Genomic DNA, 16,717 nt, shown 5'->3' on the forward strand with positions numbered 1-16,717 from the left:
GAAATGCGATGAGATTACCATTGCTGAATTGCAGAATAAGGAGGAGAAATCTCATATAAAAAGTAAGATATGCAACAAGTAACAATAAAAAGTTATATGGATTACTGAAAATGGGTCACTTGGGAGACCATTCCCATAGGAACATGCACAAACTTTACTGTCCCATAATTAAATATTCCCTATTCTGATCTGAACCAAACTTTGTATGTATTCAATTTAGACCCTAATCCATCATCTCTCAAAATTGGGACGGTAAAATTCGGCCTCCTTCTGGTAGTTACCTTCTGGTAATGACCGATGTCTCCCTAAGGTTTAAAAATTTACCACAAAATGTCTCCCTAATGACCCATTTGTAAGAATAATATCAAAGTATTTATACAGTGCACAGTATCTCACTGTATCTGTAATGGAAAGGTGCCGATATGTTATCAGTATCCCTGCACATTGGGCTCACATCATCTGAACATTCCTGACACCATCTCAGCTCCCTGGGGAGTATACTAGCCCGATGCTGGTAACCATATCTGTCCTCACAGGTACCCACTACTCCTGGGTGGAGCGAATACATGTGTGATAAAAAAGAATTTTGAAAATTATCAAAGAAAGAAGAGAACCCTGACTCGTTTTGGACCCTTCCTTTCCAAGTGTGGGTTGTAGCCGTCATGACCCTCAATTTGCATGCGCACACAGTTATTCAAACTGTGCCGTACAGGATCTGTTAGAGCCTCCTCATGGTTTGATACAAGTTAATGTGACAAGTGAAACATTCCAAGTATTAAAACACTCTGCTTTGTGGTTCCCGAGAAAGTTGTAATCTACTTGATCACAAGTCAATTACAAGTCAGTTGTGAGTCAGATTCCACACCTGGTTGTATATAATGTTGGACAAGCTGTGACAGAGAATTGAAGGGAAACGCTAAGGAGTTGTCAGTTTTGTGCTTGTGGCTTTAGATGGCAAGTGATGACACGGGGTATAACCTGTTGCAGGGATATGGCTAGATCAAAACTCTGCATTTTCATTCTTGCAAAAATTGTCCAGCTTTTATGGTTCCAAAGTTCATTACATTGTACCACTTTCTGGTTCTGTGTGGATGAAGGTACAACCACCGATCAAGGCTTTCCCCACTACTGCCAAAGTCACCGGGCCACCCAGCTCAGCTGACCCATACCCAGTGCTGTATCACATGTTCCAGACAAGGTAAGCATGCTGGACCCATTTTCATGGCTCTGCTTACCTTTAGGGGAAAATCGTCTCAAGCTGTTACGGAAATTTTAGTTCAGCGAGGAAATTTTGGTTATGAATGCACATGCATATAAAGTGCAATAGCGTTCTGTGCACAAAATGATTATAGTCAGCTCAAAACTCTGGGTAGTAGACGCAGTGAAATTGGGCCCCTAGGCCCACTATCAGCTGCTGAGATTTAAAAATTGCTCAGCAACAATCAGCCAAGACCCAGCTAAAAGCAATATGTGCCGCGGTACATTTTAGCCAATGACCTAATTCTTCGACGCACATATTTACATGCTTTATAGCACTTGTGCATGCTTATTGAGGTCCTGGCAATCGGCTCCTGATCAGGCGGGTAAGAAAGTCAACCCATGGTCTCTCGGTGCAAGTTTGGGCCTGTCAGTGGGATGGAGATACACTGTATGCCAATCCCCCCGCCCACGCAGCCAAGTGTGTATTTGCCTGCAACTGGGGACCCCCTATTGTTCCTCTTTTGTTTGTACTTTAACTTTTTTAGAAGACCACCCATATGTTTTGTACACAGTTGTCAATCGGGGACCCTCTGTCAATCGGGGACCTTATTGTCCTCTATCGTTCAGGGTTCCCAATCGCATACAGGAACAAACTCACACACACAGAAAGGGCTTAGGAGGACGCTTTACCGTGTCAGCAAAGACTATACATGGAGTGAATTAGAGGCTACCATTTGCACATGGAAAGATTGGCTTTGCATACCTTGGGCTTGGAGTGTGATGTGGACTTCCACTATAGTAGCATTTGAATATTTTTTCTCCTAAACGTTATAGGAAACTTCTGGAAAGTCTCCTGGTGCTAGTGTCTTGCCCTGCCACCTCAGGTAACGAGAGCATTATGAGTGCCGCAGTGGAGTTACTCACAGCCATCATGAAGTCACTCAAAGGTAGAGCCTCATGCTAGTTTTTGCTGTAAATCAAAAAGCACATTCAAACTGATTGTGGACCAAAATCTGTAAAGCAAGAAAGTCAGTGGCTCTTTGCCTGGGCTTCACACGTGATCTTTTCATGCACGTCCCATTTGAATTCTTGGCATCGTTTGCAGTGAGTGGGACCCCACCTCTGGTGTGGAAGTATGCGCCATTGCAAATGGATTCCATTTTGTGTCTAGCTTTTTGGGTACTGGTACTTGCAAGACCACAATTTCTGTGAAATCACCGAATGTGTGTTTCCCTTGACCAAGAATGAGGAGAAAGGAAATGATATTCCTGTTTTTGGAAGCCTGGTGTGACTCTGTTCTTTCCCCAACCCACCCATCTCCCTCCAAACCAGGCCTGCTCTTCTTCTCGGCCAACCAAGCGGCCACCAAGGCCCTCTGCCAGTGCCTGACGGCCAGCCTGGATGAGGACTCCCCGCAGCAGGAGGATGGGGGAGGGGGTGGGGCCAGCCCCCTGCAGCAGGCTGGCCTGCAGCTGCTGCACAGCCTGGCCTGCCTGCAGTACTGCGACCAGCTGCGGCAGGCTGTGGGCAGGCCTGGTTCGGACTCCTGGGGGCAGGACCCCGACCCCAATAGCAATGACGCAGTGGAGGTCCTGCGGGGGCTGTGCTCTGTCAGCTTCGTCACAGCCGGCCGGATGGCACTGGCCCACGTCTTCACCATGGGGGACAACCTGGACTGCCTCTTGAGCTTCGTTGAACCTAAAGGTGAGACTTTGGGGAGCGTGCTTCGTGTTAGCGATCTTTTTGAACATTTCTAATGAGAAATTGCCAACGTTGGCATAAATACTTGCAAAGGATGCAAGAAGTGATTGGACATCATCAGCTTTTGGTCTTTAACTCATCAAGGTCAACTGAGGTGGGACATGCACAAGGTCATCCACTTGGTCCATTGACCAACTATAATTTGACCATCTGGAATGGCAACTTGACACTGTTTGCACGAGTGCATTGCATCCCAGATAAACTTGTATAGAGCCCAGCAGCGGGGGCACCATCAACTGTTACTCAGCATCCAAGGTTGAATGCTGCCATCAAAAACCCCTCTCTGCCTTCCCAACTCTCCCTGTCAGCACTTAAACCTAGCCCCCAGTTCTACTCGGCCTGTTCGTTGAAACGTCTGTTTCCCCAGCCTTAGAACCCAGAGACAGTAATCCACAAAAAGTCACATGGTTCAATCGCTGATGATCTTTCCATGAAAAGCAATTAGGTGGACACCAAGACATATTCCTTTATGTGAACACAATCAAAAGAGTGACCATAATGATTGACGGTTGATTTTACACACGCAGACTGAACTGCGAGGTGTTTAATCTTTTTGCCCGAATGGCTAAACTCTCGCACTTTCACAACCGCCAGAGCGAGGAGAGAGCCCGACCAAATCCAAGAAGACGGCATCACACGGCTATGCCATGCAAGTCCTGTCTTGCGTCGTCCAGTATAACGAGAACATTGCTGCACTGAGTACCTACCAGGTCCAACTGGAGCTGTGCTGTATTGGAGATGCAGGTATGTGGAACAGCGCTGAACACATTAAGATATTAAACAGCACCTCTAAAGGAAAACATGTTTTTCTATGATTTCTATGAAATCATCCAAATCGAATGCAGTGTCATTTGTCTTCAGAGCTGAAGTGTAACAAGCTAAAAAGGGCTTTTTCCTGTTCATGCCAAGATGCGAATTCTGAATGTAGATTGCGTCATTCTGAGAAAAGAGAGAAAATGAAGGGAACCCTCACCCTGTGTTCGTAGCGGATAAACCCTTGTGCTTGCCAAACGATGGCTACATGCATTGCTTTGTAGTTGTGCCCGTCCTCGTGCCCCCACTAGTCCATCACATGTAGATGAGCTGTGACTAGAGCGTTCCTTTCTCATTAGACAGTTTCAGTATCCAAGTTAATTTGTTTGTGTCCGTGCATATATCCACGTAACACAGTGCATACACGGGTACGTATAAGGTTGCAAAAATGTAGTTTCGGCATGACTCGCACGTCCGTACGTAGCAACATTGGTGGCCCTGATTTTTAAAAAAACTAAATTTGTTCTCCTCAAATTTAACTCAAAGGCATTGCTATCAAAAGAAATTGCACATCTAGTCTTGCAAGAAGAAATTTTTGTTTTTAGGAATACAGTTTGGTACTAATGTGTGTGCAAAACCGAAACTTCATACGTACCGATTTCATACCAAGTTGCTTCCATATGTTGTTGTCGGTCGGGCTTCTCCGCATTATGTTTAACAAGACGGCCTATGGTGATGAGGCCATCAGCGAACAAGACACAGGTTTGTGATACGCGTGCGCATTTTCTGTTTGCCGAAACTGTCTGTTGTTTAATCTTTTGATTGTGACTGCTCTTGTCGAATTACCCGTAGCTGGACTGGTGAAGGGTCTTGTGAAAACTTGAAAGACTTGTGACAGATTCGACTGCAATACCGGTGGTCACTGATCAAGCTTGCTCAATCTATATTTGATTTATCCAGATTTGGTTTTCCCTGCTTTGCCTGCAGCCTTGTCCAAATGGTTGAACCCCATCCGAGGCGTGAAGCTGGACGGTGACTGCATCAGCAAGATGATCGACTACATCAACAAGGAGAGCGACGAGTTGGGTCACAACCTCCTTGGGGCGGGACCAGGCATCGTTACCTGCCTGAGGGTGCTGAGACACCTGGCCTGCGCCCCACTGGATATGCAGAGAGGAGGTGAGGCACACTGGCATTAAACCAGGGGGGACGGGGTAAGGGAATGGAGGAAATCATACCCTCTGGGGGGAGCCCGGAATTCCATTGGAATTAGAATGTTTTTGTAGGCTTTTGTAGGATTGAGGAATGTGCATCGTAGCCATTCTTTAAAGTTTGGTTGGATGCCCTTTGAAAAGTACATCAAACGTTTCATTTGTTTCCCATACAGTAGTCAGTTTTGGAGCATTCAGAAATATTCTGTAAAACTTTCTTGGGAAGGTAATATACAGAAATCATGTTTTCTTTAGAGTCCTGTTCAAAACGTTGGTTCAGATTTCAAGCAAATGCATCATTTGCTCTCTTTCATAGATTGCCAGAAGGATCTTCAGTACAAGCTTGCTGTCATCCAGCTCTACTCCTCCAGTGCCATGAACGCCTTCATTAACATCATCAAGGTAGTCAGCTCATTCATGGGCAGGTGCCAGAATAGGAAATTATGTGGCGTCTGTCTGGTAGCATGGACCGTGGCGTGTCACATAAAGATCAAATATTTGTGTCAAGCTGGTATATAAGACATTACTCTAAGAGTTAACCGCATGGCGGATGTTGTTCTTCCTCCTTCTTGTTCATGACAGAGGCTCGGTGATCGCCTCTTGCGACCGTGGCAGCAAGGTTACTCCCTTTCAACCACTCAGGTCCACCTGGTAGAAGCCTTGGTGTCACCTGCGCTGCAGCTCGTCAAGGTCATGCTGTCCGAGCTACTCACGACTGGCTCAGTGCAGGTGAGTTTGAGTTTCCTGTCAGAAGATGTGTCTTCTGAAGTTATTTTCATTTCTGTATCAACAACTTCGAATGTTTTGGAGGACAGAGCTGCAGAGATGCCAACTTGTAGGATTTAGGCATAATTGTTACGATTTTGTTTAGTCCGTTTATGAGTGTACGACTCCGACTAAGATTTTTACGATTTCCAACTCGAAGGTACAAAACCATACAGTTGTGTATAAACTCTGTGTAAGCTAGCACTGAGCCGGCCTGGTAATGCGCGCGTCTGAAATGTGTCGCTGGCATCCCGCTGTTTATGCATACAAGCTGCGTGAGAAGCGGTAGAAACCAGCGTGGTTGAATCACCCGTTTGCCCCAATTAACGCTATGATGAATAGGGGGCAAATAGGTACGATTGCACTGCATATGCAATGTGATTGTGCATGTCCATGCATTATACGTGTACCGATATTGTACACGCGTGTGTTGAACATCAGAATCGTGTTGAAAATTGACTGGAGTGGAGAGCTGTTGAGAATTTGATTCTTGGATATTTGTTGAGCAATTGGACTTGATTTGCACAACGGCAATAAGTGAGCTAAAGTTCAGGGACAAATACACCACAAAAATGGGCCTTTACTGCAAAGTCTTGTCATGGAGAACCTTACATGTTTTGCAACGCACGTAACTGTGGTATGAAAAATATTGCCCACGCTGGATCTTACGACACCGAGAAGCACATTAGATAGGCCTAGAAAAAATAGCTCTGCTTCCGATTAAATAGGGTCTGGTAAGGATTTTTTGACAAGTTTTTGTGCTGATTGAATGGGACGAAAGTTGCCAAAAATAGCCACAAAAGTGATTATAATAAAAACTTAACATAATCAACCGTTAATTGCAATTTACACTTGCACATTACTAGTCAGGTAAAAACAAGTGTGTTGACATGAAAAAAAGTTGTTGACAGATACTTATTTTGAAAGAAAAGACAACAGGATGTTTTAAACTTTCATTTTTTTTCTAATTTGCTGCTGAAAATTTTTAGGGTCAAGGCAAAAAATTAGGGTTGGTCGAGAAACTGGAAGTGCAATAGGATTACACTTTTTCATTTTGAAAAGTTTGCATCTCGAGCTGTACTAATCATAGTCCTTCAGCAAAATTGTCAGCCAAGTACAGAGTTTGTCCGGAGACGTTAGCTCGCTAAACTACCTCCAACACATCACAATACTCAATACTTTCAATCTTTTGTCTTGTAGTTTAAAGATGAGCGTCTGGTAACGTGCCTCTTGCCGTTACACACGGTGCTGTGTTCGGTGCCCAGTAGCATCATGCTGCCATCTGACGCTCAGCGGATCCAGTCCGACATCATTGATATCCTGTTAAGTTACACAATGATGCCGAGCACCCAGCCAGACACTGAGGAAGGTACAACTATGGTTCTTTCTCAACCTTTCTTATCGTTAACTTTGGTTTCTTTTTTTACTGTCACAATCCCTATCTTGTGGCATTTATGTCATTCGTCATAAATACGATGTTGTTTGGGTGTAAGTATTATTTACTAGTGGGATTTATACATCTCTTGCTACTCTGATCATCTAGTCCTCAGATTTTCTCAAATTTTACAAATACTTCAGCAATCAAAGACAAATTTAGACACTTTCAACATAGGGCTTGATATAAAGTTGGTATTGTGTTCCAGTGGTCATGATTCAAACCCCACTCCAGTCAGTTTTTCCCATGATGAAAATAGTTTTAGCAATTAAGCAACCTGTAGAACATAAGTGAAAAGTCTACAGGAATAACAGGTCCTGTAGTTGTATCCGTGATGGAGGGGGGACACAGCTCCTTGTTGAATGCATTGCCAGATCTCTCCCTTTGGTGCATGGGTTCTACATAGCGTGTTTGTCCTTGCAGGTATTGCAAGCAGTAGCTGGACTGTCATGCTGAAGGAGGTCCTGCAGTACATCCAGTCTGCAGCCTGTGCATACATCGGTGGGCTGACCGTGCTGTCTGAACTGCTTCCGCTGCCACTTCCCATGCAGGCGCAGGAGGTAATGAAACAGTGGGCAGAGTCAATTATACATGCTTTTCCAAATTCTTTGCTCATGCAACGCAATGCCCATGGAGGACTCAGTGCTGGGACACCTCATAAGTTCATCATTTAAATATACCGTGAGCTTGACAGTTTTAGTATTTAGTGGATACTGCATTTTTAATTTGAGCTTTACCAAAACAACTTTCAACTGCTGAGTAGAAACGAAAATTAGCCTGTTGCTGCCGAGGCACAAACCAAATTATATAAAAGATTGCTCGCAACCTGCCCAGATTATAAATTAAATTTTACCGTCAAGTTGTAGACAAGATGGGACTTACATGGCAGATTTTCATGTGGGCGATCGATCACGGGATCACTGTCCAGGCCGTTCACATACCGGGAATGTCCAATAACATAGCAGACGCTCTCTCTCGGGGCGCTGTCCACCCTACGGAGTGAACTCTACATCCGAGCGTAGTCACCCAAATCTTCGCAGAGATCGAGCGCCCCCACGTCAACCTCTTTGCAGGGGCCGACCGTACCCATCTTCCAACGTTTTGCTCCAGGTTTCCACACCCACGAGCTTGGGTGACGGATGCTCTTCAGGTGAATTGGTCCGGCCCTCTGGCGTACGCCTTTCCTCCGATATCCCTCATTCCCAGAGTCTTATCCAAGATAGAACAAGATCCATGCCGGATTCTCCTCATTGCCCCGTTCTGACCTCGCCAACCGTGGTTCCCGAGACTCACAAGGCTCCTGGTTCGTCGACCACTGATCCTTCCACACAGGGAGGATATTCTTTGTCAACCCAGGTCAGGAATCCAGTGCCCACCGATCTTCACTTGATGTGTTGGACATTGTCCAACGATCGTTCAGAGCGTCAGGCTTTTCTGCAGATGCTGCATCCATGGCAGCACGGGGCCAAAGACTCTCCACATGCAAAATTTACAACAGTCGAATACAACATTCTGCTAGATGGAGTGACGACCACGATGTTTCTCCAACTGAAGCTTCTGTAAGCTCAGTTGTGGACTTTTTCTTGTATCTCTTTCATTCGGGCCTCCAGACTGCTACTCTCCGCAACTACCGGTCGGCCCTGGCAGCTGTTCATTCGGGATTCAACGATGGATCAACAATTTCTGAGAATACTGCCATCCACCATCTACTTCGTGGAATGTTTGTTGAGCGTCCTCACATCAAACGCCTTGTTCTTTCTTGGGACCTTGGCAACGTCTTGTGCGTTCTCGCCGGGCATCAAGCATCATTAGCATCAAGCTGTCATTCCTCCTGGTGGTCGTTACCTCCAGACGCAGCATTGAACTGCTTTTCCAGCAGTTTCCAACTCATTGTTTAAAACTTATTACAGCTTTCTGCACAGTTTGTTTGCTGCAGCCACCTGTGAGGTGTGCGGTCATCTGGGGTCTTGAAAAGGAGCTTAGTATTAAAATAAATCTGCTTAGCATATTGCTCAGCAAAAATATGTCAGCAGCCAAAAGTTTATGGCAAGTGTATCACTTGTGAATGAGTCCCTGTCAATTTTGGCCTTACACATTAATTTGCTAAGCGGTATTTTCTGCTTGACAGGTCCACGAGATTGGACCCGCCACGTGTCAAAGCAGGTTCGTCAACTGTCGCTATTTTTGTTTCAAAGGGAGCCTTATATGCGCAATGCTCTTTACAAAAAACTGTTCTGCATTGAATATTAACCTAATTGCTGACGTAAATTGTGGCAGTTAGTCTTGTGCTAGGGCAAAGTGGCCCTGCAGATCTGAGTCAAGTGTTACCCTTGCCAAGTAAACCAGATTCAACGTAACACAGCATTGTTTTCCTGATGCTGTTGTGTTTTATTTCCTCAGCCGTTGTCAGCCACAGAGGTCCAGCAGGCTCTGAACCTTCGGCGTCTGTGGAGTCTGCACCTTCACTCGGAGAGCGTTCACATCCAGCAGATCATCAAGGACTTGGGAGGTACACAGATGACTTTTTTAAATACATTTCGGATTCACTTAGGGCCGGTGACCATTTACACCCGGTTTGAAAAGGGCCCCCCGGTAGCCCGCCCTGTATAATGCCTGCCCGGTATTCAGGCTTCTCCAGCCCGGTATCAGGCCTGTCTGCACATCGGCCTTTCAAAGTCCCTGATGGAAGGCTTCCCCCACCATGCTTCCACAGATGAATAGGGGTCTAAGCAGATTAGTGTAAACATTGTATAGTGCTGAAGGATTAAAAACCACAAGCAGGTTCCTTCTGGGATAGATTACATGTACTAGTACTTGCAAACAATAGACCCCAGGATGGAGAAGTTCGAGATCAACAACCAGTCCAGCATGAAAGGGGTTTTTGCGACAGGGCGAGCTTACTGGGGGGCCCTTTTCAAACCGGGTCTAAATGGTCGACGTCCCTTGAATGTTGTGCACATGCCTCGTCCAGTTGCACCTTCTGCATTTCCTTTGGTTCATTACATAGAAGCGTTGCAGTGTGATCCATTTCCATCGCCTGCTCACACTCAGTGCTTCATGGGGAACCGATGCAGTCAAGGATCCATGGGCCCTGTCCAAAGTATTTGGCTGCGGTTTGAAGTAATGCATGTCCCTATGGAAACTACCAGCTAGCGGCTGTAGCCGTTTCCCATAGATCCTGTCATTTCCAGCCCTAGCCAAAAAAGTTTGGACATAGCTATTGAACCTGTGTACACAAGTAAGCTTAAACGTGACTGCACACCTGCTACTTGGGAGCACTGCTTCTGTTTACCTGGTCTCTAAATCGTGCAAGTACCCTAAACATTGCAAAATGGCCTTGGCCTGTCAAGAATGAAAATTCTAGTTATTCAGAGATCCACATTTGCTGTAGTGAAAAGGCCACACTGAGGGACTTTCATTTGCCGTAGTCATAAGACGCTGTATGGAAAGATGCATTTGATCCTGGACACTGCCGTTAGATTAAATTGAGTTGTCTGAATCTTTGGAATCTGGCTTCACTAGTAATGATTTTTCTATTTTGTGTCCAGGTAGCAGTTGTCCCCCACTCCAGCAGATCTTGCGCAGAGTCTGCTGGCAACTGGCTGACCTGGCCGCACCAACAGCTCTAACAGTTGTCAGGTAAAAGGCTTCAAATGTTATCATCATTCATCAAAACTCTGCATCTGATTTGTTAATCTCAGTCAGCTGTGATGGCCCTCCTTGCAGTGGGGAATTTTCGGTCTTTTGCTCCAAGAGTTAAGTGAAACAGGTGGAATACAAAATGCTTGGAAAACTGGTTATCTCATCAGGTTTCCAGAGAGAGCATCCCATGATTAGCCAGGTACTCACGGAGGATTTTCTGCTTGAGTATAATTTAGCTTCAATCAGGAACTCACTGAGCAGGAGAATTTCAAATGGAACTGAAGCAGTTTCATCTTACCTAAAATCACTGAAAAATTTGAACAACCAAGAAGGAGGTGCTGTTCATCATGAACTTTAAATTCAGGTCCCTGCTGGATGTCTTGATTGAGAGCTTAGCCCAGGGGGAGGAGGGAGGCAAGAAGGCACAGCCAGCTGGCGAGACCACCGGCGAGGGGGAGGAAGCCAACAAGAAGACCCAGCCATGCAACAGCGATGCGGCTCGCATTCTGACACTGGTCGTGTATCTGGTGTCTCAGCCTGCCATCAAGGCCCCGTTGCTGCATCTCTTCCGATCAAGGTAGATTTGAAATTGAGCTTCGATGCCCCCCATCCCCAGATATTCATGATGCTGGTCATGTTTCTGGTGTCATGGGTGGCCGTCAGGGATCTGTTGTTAAATCTCTCCCGATCAAGGTAGATTTGAAATGGAGCTTAGATGCCCCCCATCCCCGGATATTCATGATGCTGGTCATGTTTCTGGTGTCACTGGTGGCCGTCAGGGATCCGTTGTTAAATCTCTCCTGATTAAGGTAGATTTGAAATTGAGCTTCGATGCCCCCCATCCCCGGATATTCATGATGCTGGTCATGTTTCTGGTGTCACGGGTGGCCGTCAGGGATCCGTTGTTAAATCTCTCCCGGTCAAGGTAGATTTGAAATGGAGCTTAGATGCCCCCCATCCCCGGATATTCATGATGCTGGTCATGTTTCTGGTGTCACGGGTGGCCGTCAGGGATCCGTTGTTAAATCTCTCCCGGTCAAGGTAGATTTGAAATGGAGCTTATTTTGGCCCCTCTCATATTCACCTGTGCTCTGAACTCAAACGTTAAAAGTTGTCTTTGTGAATCATTGGAGGGAGCAGTTATGGGTTAAACTGTCTGGAATTTATTATTTTTTTTCTAAAGAAAAATGTATAGTTGACATTTTGCTGATAAGTTTTCCTCCAAGAGGCTTTCTGAAATAACCTTTTTGGCAATTTTTTGGATTTACAGCAGCTCATGGTTGCTTGTTGTCGGTGTGGTCATGTCGGGGTTGGATTTAACGTAAGACTTGTTTTCATTGTCGTTTCCAGTTTGAAGTCTGATGAGAAGTACTCTGAACTGTTGCCATGGCTACTGTCTTTATTGAATGTTGTGTCAGACTCGTCGTTCCATCTCCAGGCACAGGAATGCATCGTGGTAGGCCTGCTCGTAATACAATACTGTAGCCTGTCCAGAAATCTTCACTGATTCTGGGTTGCACGTTCCTCTCTTTAATTCCTTCTATGAGTGTTTTGAGGATTGACAATTCTTGTTTTTAGTGTTGCTTTGAATTGTTTTCCTTTCATTTTACTTTGTAATCAAGGCATGACCTTCAACTTTCATTTCTATACTCTGTACAAGCAGATTTTGAAAGGAAAACATCAGTTTTAAACTTATATAATATATGGATTCTTGTCGGCCTTGAGTTAAACATTAAAAAAGAGGAAGAAATTAGAAACTTTTAATCCTTTTCAGTCTTAAGGCCGGTTTACACAAAAATGAACACGAACACAATTTTATGATGTTAGATCGAATGTCTGTGTTGCCAAATTTGCTATTAAAAGTTGAACACACTTCATTAATCTCCAGCAATTCAAATGTGTTGTGACATCAAACTGGCTTCACTTTGGCCTTTACCTAGATGCATTCCATACTCCTCCTAGAACCTCTCCTTGTCTCATCCTTTCTGTGCAGGCTCTGCTGCAGTCCATCTGCGGTCCAGAGATCACCCTCCTCTCCACGGACACCCTGTCAGTCAACGAGCAGCTGGCCAATAGCCTGCCGGGCAAGGAGCACATGGAGATGATCTGCTCCGCCCTGCTGGATCACGTGACCAGCCCTGACCAGTCATATGCCAGCATCCTGCCGTCGCTGCGGACCCTGTCCATGCTGCTGGACCACGACTATGGCTTCCTCTTTGTGAAATGGTAATATATTAGGGGCTTAATGCATGCTGGCAGAGCCACTTTGTTGCAGCTTGAAGTTAGGCGCAATTCTATGGAAATGGCTGCAATCACTGCCCATAGAGTTGTGTGTAGTTTTAAGCCACAGCCAAGTAATTCAGCCATGGCCTTTTGTATACCGACTGAATAAATCCCTGTTTATATCTAATTGTTGGGTCATTGACCATGTCAGTGAGAAATTTGCCCCAAGACACAACATGGCGCACAGCAGAAATAGAAAACTCTAATCTATGATGCAGAGTAAATAGAATATTCTGTTCTAAGATCAGGTACAATCTCTGTCCTTTTGATTAAGGAATTTAGTCACGTTTGGAAATGGTTTAGGATTTATTTTAGTGTTGTATGAAACAGTAAATATTTGGCATTTATGGAGTGGAAAATTCATTTGGTGACAATTTAAATGATCAGTTCCACTCTGCTTGCCTCATGGAATGGAATATTCAGTTTGTTTAATCTCAAGAGTGTACTCTCCTATTGCACTCATAAACATTCATTTTTTTCATGCCATCACATTACATCCATACTCATACTCATACTCAGATCCAGTTAAAAATACTTGTTTTAAGCTACACCCCTCCCACGTTGGCCACAAATCCAAGTGCTTGTAGCTAGTGACAGGCTACCTTGTCACATTCTGTGCTTCTTTCGTACAGTGCGCTGGACAAGACCCCGGGCGCCTTCCACTCCCTCTTCACCCGTCTCCAGACCTCCTTCCACAAGGACAGCTCCGACTACCTGTCCACCCTCTCCACCGCCTTGGACCTGCTGCAGATGCTGCTGACCGTGGAGGGCGGGGGGCCGTCGTCTGAGGGAGAGCAGGAGCCCTGCCCCGAGGAGGGAGGGGCAGGCGGCAGCAGCGCTGGGCTCTACAGGACCAAGGCGCTGAGTGCGGCGCAGCTGAAGGAGTACCTTGTGTGGGGTGGCAAGACGCACCCGGTCAGCCAGCTGGAGAAGACGCTCATTGTGAGTCCATGATGGGGGTCAGGGTCAGTTATTGAAAGGGCCAATGCACTGTCATCTGGTTTTAGGGTCATTCTTGTGAATGTTCCTTTGTGCCCCATTCAACCTGATTTTCAATTTTGGTTGTGCCATTTTGAGGGCATTTTGGCGCCTCTGTAATTGTTACGGTAAAGCAAATTTGGATTTATGAGCAAAAGTGTGATTTGTAAAAGTGGGTGTTTGTAGGAAGAGTGAACGTTGAGAGTGCTGATTGTTATTCATTTTTGGCTGAACTGTTTTTGGGGGGCTTAAAGTTGGAAAATTATTCTAGGACCCGATATTCTAGTTTGATATTCTTTGATGGAGAAATGTTAAAATCTGTCTGGAAAAACTATGTTGAGTGTTTTTGTTGTTAAAACGAATAATGATAATAAATGTGATTTCTGTGGTGCCATTCCATTTGGTGCTTAAAAGCAACACCAGCCAATGATAAAGGAAAGGTACAAATATTAAATGTTGATAAGTGTGTCATAAGCTGCTTATTGAATGAGGATACAGGGTTCGGATAACTAGCCCAAACTGCCAAGTGCCTTTTGGCTAGGATACACCCTCAGTCCTTTGAAATCCTTGTATTTACCCTGTGGAAGCATTGGATACACCCTCAGTCCTTTGAAATCCTTGTATTTACCCTGTGGAAGCATTGGATACACCCTCAGTCCTTTGAAATCCTTGTATTTACCCTGTGGAAGCATTGGATACACCCTCAGTCCTTCAAAATCCTTGTACTTACCCTGTGGAAGAATTGGATACACCCTCAGTCCTTCAAAATCCTTGTACTTACCCTGTGGAAGAATTGGATACACCCTCAGTCCTTCAAAATCCTTGTACTTACCCTGTGGAAGAATTGGATACACCCTCAGTCCTTCAAAATCCTTGTACTTACCCTGTGGAAGAATTGGATACACCCTCAGTCCTTCAAAATCCTTGTACTTACCCTGTGGAAGAATTGGATACACCCTCAGTCCTTCAAAATCCTTGTACTTACCCTGTGGAAGAATTGGATACAGCCTCAATCCTTCAAAATCCTCCGATAGTTCTTGAATTTGTTTTGTGGAGGGGTGTCCACTGCCTCAATCCTTCAAAATCTTCTGGTAATTCCTGTCATTATGTTCAGGCAGTGTGAATAGTATCCTGGAGCAGTGTGAATGATTTCACATGCAATCTAGGCATGAATATGCGCATGGTGGAGCATAAATGATGCACAACCTTGAGACAACCCAAAACCTTGAGACAATGCATCCTTCACAATCAGCAATGCAAAGTTTACCGTGCAGCGTCCGAAACCTCCCAGAGGATTTTCGGGGATTCAGGACCGTCAGGGCTTAAGTGTGAGACATAACTAGCTCTCAGTTTTCACTCGAAGGATTTCTTTAAGCTCCAGCTTGACCCTTTGTCTCTTCACCATCAGGAATGCTGCAAGGAGGACGAGATCCTGGAGAGTCTCCTCGATAGCATCAGCGGCCTGATCCAGACCCTGGACTCCCCCGAGGAGCCCGACCCGGCCAAGACCGGTCCTGGTCAGTCTCATCGTTCCCTGCTCCTGCAAGAGGTCACCCTGCCGGCCCCGCTCAGCTTCTCGGAGCAGTTCAGCGCCCGCATGGTGTTCTTTATTGGGGATGGGGAGGACGACCGGCTCAATGCGGGCTTCTGGCTGGGGCCGCCGGGGCTCGACGATGGGGACATTGAGCCTGATATGGTAAATGCCCTGTTGGCTTGAGCTGGAGTGAACAGCCTCAAAAGAGAGTGCAAAGAAGATGGTTCCCAGGCTGTCCATTTGGCTGGGTCTGAAGGGGTCCTCCAAAACTATGGCTATGTTTATTGTCAGTGTGCGGCCAGAGTTAATACTATAAGACCCAGATCTGGGTATAAGATTTGGATGAGACCTTTATTGGAGAATTTGAAAAGAGTGGGCCAAAAAGAGTCTTGAAGCATGTGAAAAGTGCTGTTGCTTCATCTGAAAAGTAATTAACTTAGAACTGATGTCATGCGGGCTTACACAGCATTGAAAACATCTGGTTTTAGTCCCTCATTCTCCGTTAATTGGTACTTGTGGCACTATTGTGCCAACCAAAATTATCCACAAGTTTGTGAATTGGCCTTGCTTGTGAATTTCTGCAATTCAAGGTATAATCAGCACGTGACAACCGTAGTTGTTGATTGGTGTGAGGTAGTTCATTTTAAATAACATGCTGTACCCTGTCACTATGCTTGGCTTCCCATTTGCTCCCGGTGTTTGTTTCAAAACTGTGTACTTGTAAATAACCTCTCAAAAGAAAACTTCTGATGTGGTTTATGGGGTTTCCTGAATAGTCTGTTGTTTTTATGTCAGTGACTCTATCCTGCATGTGGGAAATTGAATGAAATGGAATGAAAGACGCCGTGTCATCTCCCTTTTAGGTTCCATGTGACCTGGAGGAACTTCGGTTGACCTACTTACCCGACTTGGATCTGAGAGCAGAACTGGAGAAAGATCTGAGTGCTGAGAACCTACCCCGAGAAAAGGACCAGAAGAAGAGGTAAGAATCCGACGGAGATGACATTTGATAAAAGGTGTATTTGTAAAGCACATATTCACAATCCATTTTCCTTAAATCGTTACATCTCCTCGAGGGGCGTACAGTTTTCAGCTGGCAGTTCAGGCACAAATGGCTATTAAAAATCAATGACGTGTTTGCCCTCCAAGGTTCCC

General features: G+C 45.3%; 1 protein-coding gene across 1 annotated transcript in view; it reads left to right on the forward strand.

Annotated features, from left to right (window-relative positions):
• virma (vir like m6A methyltransferase associated) overlaps positions 1-16,717 on the forward strand; it is a 35,446-nt gene that overhangs the window by 12,562 nt on the left and 6,167 nt on the right. The window contains exons 13-29 of the mRNA XM_087138112.1: positions 1,098-1,198; positions 2,035-2,147; positions 2,533-2,904; positions 3,556-3,705; positions 4,702-4,893; positions 5,242-5,327; positions 5,508-5,654; positions 6,891-7,059; positions 7,549-7,685; positions 9,526-9,634; positions 10,674-10,764; positions 11,132-11,344; positions 12,118-12,223; positions 12,761-12,993; positions 13,683-13,992; positions 15,437-15,724; positions 16,426-16,544. Coding sequence (XP_086994238.1) covers positions 1,098-1,198; positions 2,035-2,147; positions 2,533-2,904; positions 3,556-3,705; positions 4,702-4,893; positions 5,242-5,327; positions 5,508-5,654; positions 6,891-7,059; positions 7,549-7,685; positions 9,526-9,634; positions 10,674-10,764; positions 11,132-11,344; positions 12,118-12,223; positions 12,761-12,993; positions 13,683-13,992; positions 15,437-15,724; positions 16,426-16,544 — 2,936 coding nt within the window. The remainder of the gene's footprint in view (positions 1-1,097; positions 1,199-2,034; positions 2,148-2,532; positions 2,905-3,555; positions 3,706-4,701; positions 4,894-5,241; positions 5,328-5,507; positions 5,655-6,890; positions 7,060-7,548; positions 7,686-9,525; positions 9,635-10,673; positions 10,765-11,131; positions 11,345-12,117; positions 12,224-12,760; positions 12,994-13,682; positions 13,993-15,436; positions 15,725-16,425; positions 16,545-16,717) is intronic.

The sequence above is a fragment of the Acanthaster planci genome, linkage group LG06 (genome assembly GCF_054643075.1).
Source record: "Acanthaster planci isolate LZ-2023a linkage group LG06, COTS_SCS, whole genome shotgun sequence".
Classification (NCBI taxonomy): Eukaryota; Metazoa; Echinodermata; class Asteroidea; order Valvatida; family Acanthasteridae; genus Acanthaster; species Acanthaster planci.